The sequence below is a fragment of the Molothrus aeneus genome, chromosome 4 (assembly GCF_037042795.1).
Source record: "Molothrus aeneus isolate 106 chromosome 4, BPBGC_Maene_1.0, whole genome shotgun sequence".
Taxonomy (NCBI): domain Eukaryota; kingdom Metazoa; phylum Chordata; class Aves; order Passeriformes; family Icteridae; genus Molothrus; species Molothrus aeneus.
Genome location: NC_089649.1, coordinates 2022854 through 2037433, shown reverse-complemented (window position 1 = coordinate 2037433; position 14580 = coordinate 2022854). Strand labels below are relative to the sequence as shown.

Genomic DNA, 14580 nt, shown 5'->3' with positions numbered 1-14580 from the left:
TTCCCAGCATGTTGCAGGCAATACCTGGAAAAAAGGCTCCAAGCCCTTCCCTGCTGCTCACTGCCTCCATTTACTTCCCAAAACACAGTGCCTGGTGTCCACTCCCCAGCAACAGCACTGCCTAAAGCCAGCAGAGAAAACAAAATCCAACACCCTTCTACAAGCAACTTTTTAAAAAAATCTCAATCTGGTGAATCTGTCCGATTACGGGGGTTTGTGTGTGTATATATATACATATATATAAAAAAAAGAGAATTTTGTACAATGCAGCTGAATATTTCTGCTTCCTTCTTTCACTGCAAGGAGATTGAGCCTTACACAAGTTTGGTCACACACACTTCCTCACCCTTTGGTGTTCCAAGGTGACCCAGATCCCAAGAGAACCTGGTGGGAACCACTCACATATTAATTCTCTCTGCCAAGCATCAGCCAAGAATTCACTTCAATTAGAAATAATTTTAGGTGGAGATCATAAACCTCGAGATCCAGGTTTGGCACAACCCCTCCCTGTGGGAATGCTGAAGGTGAGAGTGATCCCAGTGCTTGGGGTCCATCCATCCTCTTTGGAGGCTCCCACACCACCTTGCAGTGGTTACTTTGAGAGCTCAGGGGGTTTTAAGTCAGATTTTTTTCTTGTGTGCTGCCTTTGCAGGCGGGAGGTCCCATCCCTGAGAAGGTGGAAGTGCACATGGAGCAGGGGCAGCTGCAGGGTCACTCCCGGGCATGCTTACACACTACAGTTCTGGGGGGATTTACACCCTGCCTCATGGGAATAGCAGCTTTGCTTCAGCAGCTTTGGGGGCCTGGGGGGCTCTGGCAGGAGGAAACACTGCTTGCCCTGGACCTTCGGGCAGCTGGGGAAAGGGAGGTCATCAAAGCCCTGAACTGCTACATTTTTCTTCCCTTTAAAAATTACTTTTTTTTTATTTGCTCACTGTGCAGATGGGATTTTGCTCACTCACATTGGATAAGGCTAAACATCCACCGGTTTCTTCCCACCTGTGAACTTCCACATCCTTCTGGAGTCAACAGCCCTTTTGCAACCATTCTTATCCCTGCTGTGGTTCCTGAGAAGCACAGGGCAGGAAGAAGGGGGATACAGAGCTTGGGTGGGTGTTTCCCAGCTTGCCACTGCCCAGGGACACATTACTGGCATCAAGTGGGGGTGGGTGGGCAACACAAACTTGATTCTTGCAGACCTTACACACCTCCTCCCAGAATGGCCAAGCCAGATTGCAAACAGGGATAATTCTGCACAGGTCACAAGTCACACCTGTGTCACCTCAGTGTGTGTGGCCAAGGCACACTGATTGCTGTGCCAGGCTGGGAAATGGGACTCCACAGAAAGCCTCAGCCAGTCACTGGGAAATTTCCCACTGCTGTGTTTCCACAGCCAGGAGCCAGCAGCAGACCCTATCCAACTCCTGCAATTACCTGCTCCTGCCGGGAGCTGTCAGGAAAAGGCACCAACTCCTGGAGCACAGGAAGTGTCCTCAGCAGGGCAGCCAAAGGCTTCACGGTGCCACAGTCCAGACTAACTCCTCACCCCAAAAATCCCAATTTATACCCAAATCCAGGCAGAAAGAGCCACCACAGCCAGGGAGAGGGAGCACATTCAGCCTTTTATTGCTGCCACCGGGATGGGCTGTGATTTTGTGCAGGAACAGCACAGGCACCCGAAAGGGAAGGAAGCAGAGGGTGCCTGAGCGGAAAGCAGGGAAAGGCTCCTGCTCTGCCAAAACCCAGGAGCAGAGGAGGGCCAGCGTTGTGGCACTCAACCCAGTGTGCCTCAGGGCAGAGGGGCTGTGTCATTCCTGTCCCACGAGGGATTCATAACCATGGATTCCTGGGATGTGGCCAGTGGGAGGGATGGGGTGGGGGGTCTCCAAGGGGTCCGGCAGCATGGTGCCTCACGCCGCAGCCGTGGCAGTGCTTTTTTGATGCCATTCCTGGAGATTTTGTGGAGGGAAAGAAAGGAAACCAGGAGGGTCAGGGGAAAGGGATAGTCCTGCAAAGGTGTTGGGTATGTGTTTTCCAGCCTCTGGGCATCGCCTACCTCTGCATCAGTTTGTGGATGAGCAGCTGGATCCAGGGCGCCTCAGGGGTCACGCACACCTGCCTGTTCTTCTTCAGGGTGAGGCTGCAAGGCCATGAGGCCCCTCAGCCCCATGCATGTTCTTTCCCCAAAGCTTTTCTAACCCACAGAGAAAACCCCCCTCCTCCCTCGGCATGAACATTTTGGGGCCTTGACCTGATGACCCTGAGCCACGCAGGGAGGGACACGATTGAAATTGGGACCAAGAGTCAACCCAACATTTATGGGCTTCCCCCCTCCACATACTTCTGCACCAGTACACAAAGGAGCAATTGGCAGGGATTGGTTCCCAGGCTTTGCACTTACATGACCTCCTTCCTCCTGCAGTAAATGCCCGGCGGGGTAACGTGGATGGTGAGGATCAGCCCCAGGTTGATGACGTGGGCGGTGGATTTGATGCACTTGCACCTCATGTTGGTCAGCAGGCTCTCCAGCGACAGACCTGTGCCCCAGGGCAGCCCACACCAGGTCTCGGCCCCCCGAGGGGGAGGCACGTGGGGACACTATCCCCCTTCCCCAGTATCCCATCCCATCCCATCCCTGACACCCAGCAGGGCTAATCCCTCCCAGCACAGCCTCAGAGCTTCTTGTCCTGTATATGGAAGGGGTTTAGCTGCAGGGTTGGAAAACTTAGCCAGCATTTTATGAAATAAACCCACTGCCCACCCACCAAGCACTCGAATTTTGTGGGGGTCTGAAAGAGAAGCAGTTTAAACCCAGAAGGCAAACCCCCCCTCTCCACCCCCAGTACCCCCCTCCAGCTTAGCCACAGGGTTTAAAAGACAAGCTCAAAGATAGGCAAGAACCAAAACTGAAAGCTTAGTAGATAAAACCCACACTCAGCCCCATCTGGGACACCCAGTGCCCCTGTCCAGGCGTTTGGAGGGGCCATGGATGGACAGACACCAAAGGGACTCACCGCCCACTGGCACCGAGCTGCTCAGGAGCAGGAGCAGGGCCAGTGCCAGGGCTGGCAGCAGCTGCATCCTCACTGCCCACCCCGAGCTGTGCCAGGGCTGCTTTATAGCCAGCCCCTCGCCCCAGGGGGGATTTCACAACCCCCTCTGGGGCTGGGAAGGCCGGAGGAGGGGGAGGACAAAGGGACAGCTCCACGCCTCAACTTCCCTGCCGTCGCTTCCCCCTGCTACACGTGGCCCGTGCTGCCTCCCTGCCACAAAAAGCAGAAAATGCCGCGGCCATCTCCTCAAACCTGCCGTGGTTTTGGCCAAAGGCTGCTGCCCCCCGTGCCTCCCACCCCGAGCACCCCAACCCCTGGCATGCCACACGAAGGGAGGCAAGGGACAGTGACAGAGGGCTGCCACCTTTATTGGGCCTGCTGGGTCATGCCCAAAAGGGACTCCCAGCGCATGGCTACAGGATGGGAGAGACTGGAAGCAGGGATGGGCATTTTTAAGGGTTTAAAGGCATTAAAAGGGGCTCAGGCAGCAGCATGCTTCCCTCTGGACTGGGGTAAGGCAACAGCAGGATGGGGAAGGGAGGCAGTTTTGAGCCCAGCACATCTGGCCATGCCTCTCGTGGCAGCTTCCTCAGCGGGGAGTCTTTTTCTTCCTCCTGCCAAAAGCAGAAGGGGGAGCAATGTGTGAAGACAGGTTCCCACGGGATGCCCCTGGTGCTTAGGGGGAAAGGGGAGCTTACAGGTGAGGGAGGTCCTGCAAGAGTTTCCTCATCCACGGCGTGTCAGGATCCACACAGACCCTCTTCAGGCTCTTGAGCTTAATCCTAGAAAACACACGGCCTTTCAGACACTACACTTCCCCTCATGCAGACAGCCAAGCCTCCCACCCCTGTCACAAGGACAATGAGCACCAAACCACAGCAGGTCAGGGAGGACAGGCAGGGCAGAGGGCACACAGCCCTGGGAGCACTTACACCACCTCGGGGCGCCGGCAGCTGCTCCCCACGGGCCACACCTCGATGCTACTGTAACTCTCGGGAGGGATGAAGGCTCGAGTGCTCTTGAGGCAGCGGCAGCTCAGGTTGCTGTTGGCTTCCAGGATTGCTGGAGGGGCACACGGCCATGGCTCACACAAAACCCCAAAAGCCTCCCTGGGCAATGCATCTCCTGCCATGTACCACCAGCATCACCCACCCCAAACTCGGACAGCCTCACAGCCCCAACAACGCCCAGGGCCACCCGTGGGGGCAGGGGAGGCTCACCTGTGTCCCCAGGGCGGTGGGACAGCAGCAGCACAGCCAGCAGCAGGGCTGCCCACACAGCCATGCCGGCCCAAGCCCTGGGCCCCGCAGCATCCCTCTATTTGAGCTGGGAAATAGGAGAAGTAAAAGGGCACGGGAGGCCCCAGGGTCGCTGCCGACGGCGGTCGCTGAGTTTGCAACTGCCGATAAAAGTGGCTTGGGGCTTGGCAGGGGGCCCGGCTTCCCGAAACCGGCTCTGCTTTCCCCTTCCTTTCTTGGTCGTTTCCTCCAACTTTGTTCTTAGCACACACAGCCCCACCAGCCTGGAGGCTTTCTGGGGTGCTTTTCTATCCTGCACGATCAGGTATTACTCATTTCTCCTACAGCCATCTTGTCCCCCTACAAGGCACAATTCAGCAGTGCCCTGGTGACATTTGCTTTTAATTTTTTTTACCCCAAAACTCTGCCAAGACACCTCACTCCCACTCCTGACATATTTCCTTATTGGCCTGGACTGGTTTTTAAAACAGCCACCTATAAATCCCAGCTCCATCACTTGGATGTGGGGCACTTCGGCTGGATTGTCCCATCACCCTACTACCAACATTGTACCCTCAAATCACCACCAGGGGAGATAACAGGTTATGATGGGAGGGACCCCTGACAAGATGGGATAGCTTCACAATGCCAGAGGGCAGGGTTAGATGGGATAGTGGGGGAAAATCTTCCCTGTGAGGGTGGGGAGGCCCTGGCACAGGGTGCCCAGACAAGCTGTGGCTGCCCCTGGATCCCTGGAAGTGTCTAACACCAGGTTGGACAGGACCTGAAACAACCTGTGATAGTGGAAGATGGCCCTGTCCATGGCAGGAGGTGGGACTGGATGGGCTTTGAGGTAACTTCTAAACCAAGCTGCCCTATGATTCTATGTCATACATGGCTTCAAAGCTAGGAGATCCAGGGAAAATACAAGAGAAAAAAAAATCCTGCATTTTATTGGACTTGAGCTTCTGGAACAGGACATGCCACGCTGTGCCACACAACCCTCAGACACACACTCTGTTGCCAAGTACTTCACATGGAGGAAGTCACAAAGTCATTCATAAAGAAGCAGGAGCAGCCCCTGACAGGGAACAGTTTCACAGTCCACAGGCAACTAAATAAATGAAGCATTCATATTCACGCTGATCCAGGGACCAAAAGCAGGGAAGAATCCCTCCCCCAAACCTGCCACGGGGCTGGGGCCAGCAGTGAGGCACCATCCCCACAGCCACTGCCACCAGAGCCAGATGTGGGGCTTTTGGGAAGGGGAGGAAGACAGGGCGAAGTGAGGAGCAGCCAGGTCTGCACACCTGGGCATCATCTGCCAACCTGTCTCAGGGCTCTGGGCACCAACTTCCTTAGCAGGAAACCTATTTTTTCTTCCTGTGAAAAGCAGAACAAGGAGAAACGTGTGAACACAGAGAAAATGGGGTCTGGGAGAGGAAGCTCCTGCCCCAGCCGAGGGAAGTCGCTGCTGTTTCCCCGGGGCAAGCATTGCTCGCCAGGATGGCCACAAACCCAGCACAGGCACCACACAGCAGGGCAGCTTTCCCAGCATCATCACACTGCTGCACCTGCCACAAGCAAACCCTGCTCCTGCCACTGCTCCCCTCGTGCTGCTCCCCCAAATCTAAGTGCAGCACTTGCAGTGTGTAAGCCAGGGGTAGCACGACCCACAGATGGGTCGTGTTGGGCTGAACACTGCTTTGCACAGTAAAGTGTTGCCCCTCATTGCTTTGGAAGTTTCAGCTGGACAGTAGCAGCTCTCCCAGAGCTCCTGGGCCCACGAGAGCTTCCCAGAACTGTGGATGTACTGGGATGCTGTCCAGGGACACCTGAGCCAAAGGAGTTTCCATCCAACAACTTACGTGCTGGCAATGCGCTTCAGCAGCTTCTTCACCCAGGGGGCTTCAGGATTCACACACACCTTCCCTGAGGTTCTTAACTTAATGCTGAAATGCAAGGAGAGTTCCTGAGCATTCCTGTCCCCTCCAAAAGCAGGGATTCAAGCAGCCAGAGCTGATGGGGAAGAGTCAGATTTTGCTCACAGCACCAAAAATTGTAGAAAGCTGCCAGAGACAGAGAAAGCCACAGCATGGCTGGGAACAAGCAAGACGCAACACATTCCTAGGTGGAGCAGACACTTGAAGCCCAGAACATTGCTCAAAGAATTTTTTCTGTAGATTTACAAATGTATCAACACCAAGCAGCTAGAAAAATCTGGGAAAACTTGTTATGGCTTATGGTGCCTCAGTGTCTGAGGAAGTGCATCCTCCAGGCTGCAAACACCCCTGCTCCAGCTCGAGGAAACCACACTTTCCCCTGCTGGAGAGAGATTCCTTTAAGCCCTGGGGATCTGCATTTCTGCCTCTGACGTTTTTCAGCGAGGAAGCAGGTGGCGCTTTTGGAAAGGTTTAGATTCCAGAAGCAGGATGGTGGCAGCAGAGGAGCCCCCAGCACTTACATGATCTCCGTGCGCCTGCAGCTGCTGCCCACGGGCCTTATCTCAATGCTCTCGTACTTCTTGGGACTGATGTATTCCAAGGTTGTCTTGGCACACCTACAGCTCAGGTTTCCGTTCACCTCCAGGATGGCTGAGAGACAGAGAAGGTGGCAGCTACAGGCACAGACAGGCTGACAGGGATGCAGCGACTCCAGGAGCCAAAGAAAGTTCTCCTTCCCATGTTTTCACTGCAGGGACCACAGTGCGAGGCTGCCACCTGCACCTGCTCAGTTCCCTGCTCCCACACCGCTCCCAAAAGCTGAACCAGAGCCCTGCAAAGGATGGTGCTGCTTTTTCCCTGGCAAACAACAAGGCAAGCCCTCACCAAACAGGCAGGAGGATCTCAAGCTCCCCAATGGCTCTGGGTGCAGGATGATGCCAGCAAAGGCACTCTGAGCTCACCTGTGTGGGCAGAGTGGGACACCACCAGCAGCAGCAGCAGCAGCCAGGGGAGCAGGGGGGCTCCCATCCTCAGGGAAGGCTCAGCCCCACAGATGATCTGCAGGAGCACAAACAGCCCTATTTATCAGGGAGGGTCACGCCCTGACACGGGCACAGAGTTCACACCTCAGCAGTCACACCCGGCCAGCAGAGACACACAGAGGTGATGTCATTTCTCAGATGCTCCCCACAGACAGCCCAGAAGCTCCGTGATCAATATTTTGGACTGAAACCAGCCATTGGGACACAGTGCAACGTTTGGATTCCCCACACATCTCCCCCACATGACCCTTCACTCCCTTGAGCATTTACCCCTCAGCCACAAAAAAAAAGCCCAGAATGAAAGCAGAGCCCAGGCCCCTGACTAAGCAGGGGGGATTTTATCGTACTCAGACATTTACATATTTCTTTCTTGGGGCTATATTTTCCCCATGCTATTTTTGCTGCCTCTCTCATCAGCAAAAACGCCTCACGTCGTGCCAAGGAAAAACAATCATGATCTCCCTGCTCTATGCTTGCACTCAAATCCTTCAAATTTCACACTTGGCTGGGCGAGTAACTCACCCAGGATGGCCACAGGAGCACCCTGTGCCCTCAGGTGTTGGTGGGATGGGAGCTTTGCCCTAAACAAATTCAGTGAAGTCGGGAAGCAAAAGGGGAAGGGGATATGTGGCGACGCGAGGAGGAAGGAAGAGGGCAGAAGAAAAGAGATGTGGTTGTGTGATAATGTTGTAATTTGGAGCTTTCAAATCACATCAGCATTTTATATAGCTGTGACCAAAATAGTAAATATTTTTTTAAAAGTCTTTCATTCAAGCTACACATCTCTCTTTGAAAATCTTGGGTTTTTCCTCTGAGATAGGTCCAAAAGTTTTGTGAAGTGCAAGAGATGAGTGGGAAGTTTAACTCCCTGTACACCAGTGTCACAGAGAGGCCAGGGACAATTTCTATGAGCTATTCCCAAAATCCTATAGAAAGAATGGGTGCCTTGCTGTCACAGCAGTGGAAGAGGAGATGACCTTAAAACTGCTTTTCTTTAACCCTTCCAGAGTTTTCAATTTCCTTGCAGAGACTTATTAGAAGGAACACAACCAAGAACTGGTTTTGCTGGGTTGTGGCAGGAGTCTCTTAGAAAAAATGGTGGGAAAGGCAGCAACTTAGCAGAGAGATGACTGGTCACCTATGCAAACTGCTATGAAGGCATAAAAGACATCTGAAAATCTTTCTGAAGTTCCTGAGAACAAAATTATCCTGCTTTTTAGAACTGGGAAAAAACAAGAGAAGTGAAAGCAACTTTCCCCAGAAAAGATGGAGCTGGAGCATTCAGCTGCTGCACTTCCAGCACTGGAGGAATCCAGCAGCATTCCTGGCAGTGCTTAATGAAATTGGTACAAGAAGAAAATTATCCTTGGACATATGCAACAGACAGAGCAAGATGAGCCAGATCCTGCCCCTGATTTGTGGCCACAGGGCAGGTGTCCACCTCCTGCCTGCCCTGGAAAGAAGCAGGAGCTCCAGAAGCATCAGCTGGATGGATTTCGGGAGGGTGTGTGAATGGGCAGGGCAGCAGGCACAGTGCTGTGCTGGATGAGAAAGGTGTAAGTGATGAGCACTGGGCTGGTTTCTCAGAAGGAAACGCCACAGCCGTGGTGGTGGCAGATATTTCTGCACAAGTGGTAATTCTGCAAAGGGAGAAGCAGGGGGAGGATGTGAGCCATGTCTGCATTTAAGCTGAGTGCTTCCTGGATGCCAGGAATTCAGAAGAGTGGCCCTCAAGTAGGGATGTGTGGCGTCATCCAGGCCAGCCTCAACTGAAACACATCCAAAGCACCCTCACAGCTTCTCTGTTTTCTGCAGCAGCTGCCCCTGTGCAGGCAAGACTTTGATTTTAGTAATTTTTTATCTAATTCTTATTGGATTTTTGTAATATTTTTTACACCTGTAATACTTTTTAATCCTTCCTAAATCAGAGCCCTCCAAAAAAGTGGTGCAAACAGCACCTAAATGCCACATGAAAACCTTTTCCATGTTTACCAAGATGGGCAGAAACCCAACCCTGACATCAGTGCCAAGGAGATGCAGCTCTCAAGCCCTTCAGGGAGGACTCACAAGACGCTGCATCACAAACATCTGCAGTAAACAAACCTCTCAAAGAGAATCACTTTAGAGAAAGTGATTTTTCAGTTTACTCCTCCTTTGCCCACAACTCACTCAGGGCTCCTTGCAGGAGAGAAAAAAAAAACCCAACCTGTGGGGTTTTTTTTTAATTATCCCCCAAAAACCCCAACTGCAGTGAATCTTCACCACTGTGGTTTGTGGTCCATCACCTGCTTCAAAGATAAAGATGCTTCCTGCCAAAACCTGAGAAACCTGAAACCCACACATATTTCAGTGTCAACACGAGAGCACCAGAATTAGCCAAAACCTAACGAAATCAGTCCAAAATTAGATTGGGTGAACAACACATTGAGCTCACTCTTACTTGCTGCCTTCAAGTGAAGATGCACAACTTGCTGCTGATGCAAGGGGACAAAATTGTGAGTTTGGGCCATTTTTGGAGACAGCAGAGTGGTGTCATGACACCACTGCAAGCAGGTGAGAAACGTGCTCCGGCATCTTTCCAAGTATTTGGTGTGCTGAGGGCTAAAGAGGGGGATATGGTAAGAGGGAGCTTCAAAAGGGATTGGATAAGGAAGATGGAGCAAGGCTAGGAGCAAGAACAAGAGAAATTACAGAACACTTAAGAATAAACTGCCTCCCCAGTCCATCTTGGGGACCTCTGGGGAGCAGCTTTCTACTGAAGGAACAGAAATACAAAACTAGGGATGCACAGACCCAAGGGGACAGCTTCTGGGAAGTCCTGGCCACCCTTGACACACAAATGGCACCGAGTAAGCACAGGAGAAAACCCCCAGACCTCTGTGGCAGCCCATCCTTGCTGCTAGAAAAGCACCATGAGGAACTCCCCATCACCCCCATGCTGCTCCAGAGCTCTCCACTGGTTTCCTGTCCAAGTCACTCTGAAACGAACCCAAAACTGAGCACAGGAGCACCATTATTCCTCAGTGCCACTTCTGCCTGGCACAGAGGATGTCAGGCAGGAATGGCAGCCAAGGACTTTCCCAGAAAATGTCACCAGGGCCACATGGCCTGGCTGGCTCGTCACAATTTGCATGTGGGCGCAGGAACCAGTCTAGACACCGCAGGTGCCGCTGAGCCTGCAGGCGCCGTTGGCCATTTGCATCAGGGCACCTTGGGACAGCGAGGGCTCAACCATGGAGCAAGGGGATGAGGAGGGAAAACTTCATCCTGGGCCAGGAGGGAGCCAAGGAACAGCAGCTGAGGGTGTTCTAAGTGAGCTGTGCCTGGCAACTTGGCCTTTCTGCCCTCATGTCAATGGCACGATGTGGTGTTCTACACATCCCCACTGGATGGAGGAAGGTCTCTGGCTTTGAGCGCTTCCTTCTGGGGCTAGTGAAGAAGCATTCCAGGTCTATTCACAAAACCAAAACTCCTCCAGCTACATCCAGCCCGTGCTTCACGAGCTGGGAAGTTTCCGCTGAACTCAAAGGCTGCAATTGCTAGAGCTGAGTTATTCCTATTGGACAGCACATTCAGGAAAACACTTGGCAACAGCCCTGGCTCTCCAAGCTCTCCAGGAGTGTTATGGCAAAGTCTCCTCCCCTTCCCCTTGAAGCCTGACATCTTGATAAATGCAGCTACAAGTTTGGTTAGAGTCCAGTTCAGCATTTTATATTTTTCCAATTATTTGTGGTTTCCATTTTAGTTGAGCCCATAATTTAGTTGTCTCCACATTACTTGCAGAATAACCCGTAACTATTATATCTGGTAGAGCTTAACATGGCCTTGACCCATTTTCTACTGGTTAAGTCAGAAGACAGCAGCCCATCCACAAAAAACAGTGCTTCTCTCTTCAACCACACATAAGGTAAAAACACACCCAATGGACCCAAACTTGACCATGCATCCTGGGCTTACACCTAGGGTTGTTATTTTCATTAATGTCCACTTAATGTTTTGAGGCCCCATCTCTTCTTGCCAAGTGCCTCCCCACTTTTTTTCCTTGGGGAAGATTTCACCAACAAGCCACCATAGGAGTAGAGATTTTTCTATTAGGAAAAACCCCAAACAAGCCAAGAGATGCTGTTCTCCAGCAGCAAGTAGAAGTGCACACAGCAAGGAGGGGAAATCCAGGTCTTCACTGCAAAGGAAGCTGCAATACCAATGAAATGAGCAGCCCTCCCTTTGGAAAGCCCCTTGTCAACTTTTCTCTTGGAACCAGCACCCCTGAATCAGCACTCACACCCAGAGATGCTGCCAGAAGAGACTGAGAAACTCCAGCCCAACTTCTGCAAAAGATGTAAATCTCAGCAGCTGAAAGAACCGATACTGAAAGGAGTCATCTTGGGCAAAAATCATCCAGCATTGCCCAGATTTTGGGGCTGCAAGAAAGGTGGCTTGAGCGTGTCCCAGGCTGGGAAGTCACCAAGCTCCGCCCTGCCAGGTGGAAACACGGAGGGAGATGAAAGGGAGAGAAGAAAGGCTCCGGGAGACACATGAAAGTGAAACCAAGAAGCACCAAGCCATGAAACCCATGAAACCCGCTTTGATCTTTGCTCAGCTTTTATCTCGCCTGTCACCTACCACACACACCCTGAAAACCAGCAAGGCCTCAAGACTCAGATCTGTCCCAGGGCACAGCCTTGGCTTAGATACAGAACATTGCTGAGGCTGTTTGGGTATCTCCCCTTCCATACCCCACATTCCCGTGGTCTTTGAGGCAGCCAGGAGTGAGCATTTCACCCAGCAGTTCTGGCCATATGGAGTACAAGGAAGGTACTTGGAAAGATGTTCCCCAATATAACCTAAGCACAACAAAATGAGGGACTTTCCTCTTGCCTCTAGGTTAGGGCTGGGGGAACGAGGGCAGCTTAAATGCTGGTATTGTGGATGTTACAAGGTTTAGACTTGCTGTGGCAGGAGGATACTGTGTAAAAATAAATCTAAAACATACATACATATATATATATACACACATATATTTTTATTTATATATATACACATTTTTATTTATATATACATATATTTTATATGTACATTTTTATTTATTTATATACGTATATATATATAAAAACACCAGCTAGGTTCTCATTTTGCAGTGCATGCAGGCTCAGAGCTGGGACCACTAGGGAGCAGCAGACACCACTGTCACAGAGAGCAGCCGAGCAAGGAAAAACTGGATCTGCCCAAGCACCCAGATCCCGGCAGAGGATCACAACCCAAGTTAACTGACTACAGAAAAAAGGAACTAACATCTTTGTAGGTGCTACACCTGCCCGCTCTCATCTCAGAGGGCTTTTTTTTTTTTTTCCCGAAAGGCAGCTTTCAGAAGCATTTCTGAACCACCAGAACACAGACCAGGGGAAGGACAGACGAGGCAAGACCTGAAGTCAAAGAAGGGCCTCCTCCTCTCCCAAAACACACAGGCTGGTGCTCTTTGCTCAATTCCCAGGCAAGAGCAGTAGCAGAACTGGCTTGTCTTGATGTTCTGCAGCAAAGCAGAGTTTAGGGGAGTTTTTTGGGTGGGGAGAGGCATGCTGGAAATCCAGAAATGCAGGTTAGACCCCGCAGACCCTGCAGCAATGTTAAGGGACCTTGAGGAAGATTGCTGCACGGATCACCCTCAGAGCTGAGGAGCACAGAGAGCTGCCTGCTTCCTCCTGCATGGCTGGGGACTGCATGAAATCCACATCACTCCTGCTTTCCCAAGGTCAGAGACAAGTTGTTAGCATACCTAGAGTTTTGCCAGAGGCATGAGGATGCAGGCTGATGTGCTGTACCTTTCCAGCCTGTGCACCCTGGCCCTATTCCCAGCTGGAAAGCTGGAGGTTAAGCAATGATAAGCTGAGACAGGAGCTTGACACTGTCCAGCTGCACACCTGGGAACAGCTGGAAGCTGCTAAGTGCCACACAAACCCACAAACACAACCGCTGGTGCTTCCCACTGGGAGCAGCTGGACAAGCAGGGCACAGGCTGCCTTCTTCTATCTCGTGAGGCTGTGATCCCACTCTGTTTGTGGTTAAATCCTGGCAAAGCACACAGTTGGGATCTCTCCACTGAATCCCAAAGAGGAGCAACAGTAGGATCCAAGTTTAGGGCAGTGCAGGGCAAACATCTTTGCTATTTTTCCTGGGGTTTTGTATCCCATAGACACACTCAGCCCCGCACACCAAGAGGTAACATGGGTGCCAGCCTGCAGTGTCAGAGCTCCAGAGAGGAAAGATGAAGGATGGAGAGCCTGGGCAAAGGGGGAGCACTTCCCCGAGGCTTCACGTATGCCCTGGAGAGTGGCAGATATAGCAGCCTGTCTGACAGTTATGTCCCAGCCACCCTGAGCCTGGTTTTTCCTGCCTGGTATGACTGGTTATCATTCCAGCTGGAGGGGAGTGATACTGGGAAAGCCATCCCATGGGACTGGAGGGCATTCAGCTGCTCCCCAGGGAATGCAGAGCTCTGCAGGGAGTGTGGATAAAATGCATTTCCAAACCAAACACCTTCAAAAGCTGGGAATTTTTATATTTGGGAAACTACAGCCAATGTAAACCAATGCTTTAAGTCTATCCCACTGCTTCAACACTTATCCAGCCTTTGGAGGCAACAGCAATGGGCCCTCCCCAGCTAAATTCGTCATGCTAAAGGAAATCATGTTTATCTGCCCCAAATTCACCTGCCTGGGAGTGAGAGACCAACAGCAACACAAGAGGGTGATTCACAGCACATTTCCATCGAGCCCTGCCTCACCCAAAGCGTTGTCTCTCTCTTGGGTCAGCCTGTGGAAGTGTTCAAAGGTCACGGTGCTAAATGCCATCGAGATATTTTTGCTACTCCAGCTGTAGGCAGGGAGAGGAAGGCTGCTGCGTCCTGCCTTGAAGCCACCAGACACGTGAAGACGTGCAGGAGGTCACAGTCCCCGCAAATCTCCTGACACGTCCTCCCAGCCCTGCCCACCTCCCCTCCCTGAGACCGGGGCAATCCAGGTGAGGGTGCACATCCAATCCCGCCTCCGTGCCAGCTCCCGAGCCAGCAGCCCCTCCTCCTCGCTCGGAACACCACAGCTATCTGCCCTGCCCAGCTGCTCTTCCCTGATGCTATTTCCTCCCTTTCTACACTCTTTTCTCAGTGCTCGGCTATCAGGGTGTTTGCATGAACAGCAGCACACTCACCCCTTCCCTCCCCAGCCTCTCCTAAGGTTAGTCACCCTCCTGCCCAGCCTCAAGTCCACATTTCTGCCACACCTACAGAAAAAACCTTCTCTTGAGGCGC

The 14580-nt window shown here is 52.0% G+C and overlaps 3 protein-coding genes across 3 annotated transcripts; all 3 read right to left on the bottom strand.

Moving 5' to 3' along the window:
* Positions 1 to 1614: 1614 nt before the first annotated feature.
* Positions 1615 to 3110, bottom strand: LOC136556068 (interleukin-8-like). The gene is made up of 4 exons (XM_066549123.1): positions 3015 to 3110; positions 2402 to 2537; positions 2057 to 2140; positions 1615 to 1949 (listed from the first exon to the last, which is right to left on the bottom strand). The coding sequence occupies exons 1-4, from the start codon at positions 3079 to 3081 to the stop codon at positions 1790 to 1792; spliced, it is 447 nt and encodes a 148-aa protein (XP_066405220.1). The 5' UTR covers positions 3082 to 3110; the 3' UTR covers positions 1615 to 1789.
* Positions 3111 to 3462: 352 nt separating this feature from the next.
* On the bottom strand, positions 3463 to 4344 carry LOC136555965 (C-X-C motif chemokine 6-like). The gene is made up of 4 exons (XM_066549010.1): positions 4274 to 4344; positions 3986 to 4115; positions 3752 to 3835; positions 3463 to 3667 (listed from the first exon to the last, which is right to left on the bottom strand). The coding sequence occupies exons 1-4, from the start codon at positions 4335 to 4337 to the stop codon at positions 3643 to 3645; spliced, it is 303 nt and encodes a 100-aa protein (XP_066405107.1). The 5' UTR covers positions 4338 to 4344; the 3' UTR covers positions 3463 to 3642.
* Positions 4345 to 5626: 1282 nt separating this feature from the next.
* LOC136556021 (C-X-C motif chemokine 2-like) lies at positions 5627 to 7263 on the bottom strand. The gene is made up of 4 exons (XM_066549070.1): positions 7197 to 7263; positions 6756 to 6885; positions 6160 to 6243; positions 5627 to 5674 (listed from the first exon to the last, which is right to left on the bottom strand). The coding sequence occupies exons 1-4, from the start codon at positions 7261 to 7263 to the stop codon at positions 5662 to 5664; spliced, it is 294 nt and encodes a 97-aa protein (XP_066405167.1). The 3' UTR covers positions 5627 to 5661.
* Between the last annotated feature and the right edge of the window lie 7317 nt (positions 7264 to 14580).

Coding starts and splice junctions, on each gene's coding strand:
- LOC136555965 (XM_066549010.1), bottom strand. CDS start 4,337: ATGGCTGTGTGGGCAGCCCTGCTGCTGGCTGTGCTGCTGCTGTCCCAC. Junction 4,116..4,273: donor CCACCGCCCTGGGGACACAG/GTGAGCCTCCCC, acceptor GTGCCCCTCCAG/CAATCCTGGAAGCCAACAGC. Junction 3,668..3,751: donor TTGCAGGACCTCCCTCACCT/GTAAGCTCCCCT, acceptor TGCTTTTGGCAG/GAGGAAGAAAAAGACTCCCC.
- LOC136556068 (XM_066549123.1), bottom strand. CDS start 3,081: ATGCAGCTGCTGCCAGCCCTGGCACTGGCCCTGCTCCTGCTCCTGAGC. Junction 2,141..2,401: donor TGCAGGAGGAAGGAGGTCAT/GTAAGTGCAAAG, acceptor ATGGCCTTGCAG/CCTCACCCTGAAGAAGAACA. Junction 1,950..2,056: donor ATCCACAAACTGATGCAGAG/GTAGGCGATGCC, acceptor CAAAATCTCCAG/GAATGGCATCAAAAAAGCAC.
- LOC136556021 (XM_066549070.1), bottom strand. CDS start 7,263: ATGGGAGCCCCCCTGCTCCCCTGGCTGCTGCTGCTGCTGCTGGTGGTG. Junction 6,886..7,196: donor GTCCCACTCTGCCCACACAG/GTGAGCTCAGAG, acceptor TCTGTCTCTCAG/CCATCCTGGAGGTGAACGGA. Junction 6,244..6,755: donor TGCAGGCGCACGGAGATCAT/GTAAGTGCTGGG, acceptor CTTGCATTTCAG/CATTAAGTTAAGAACCTCAG.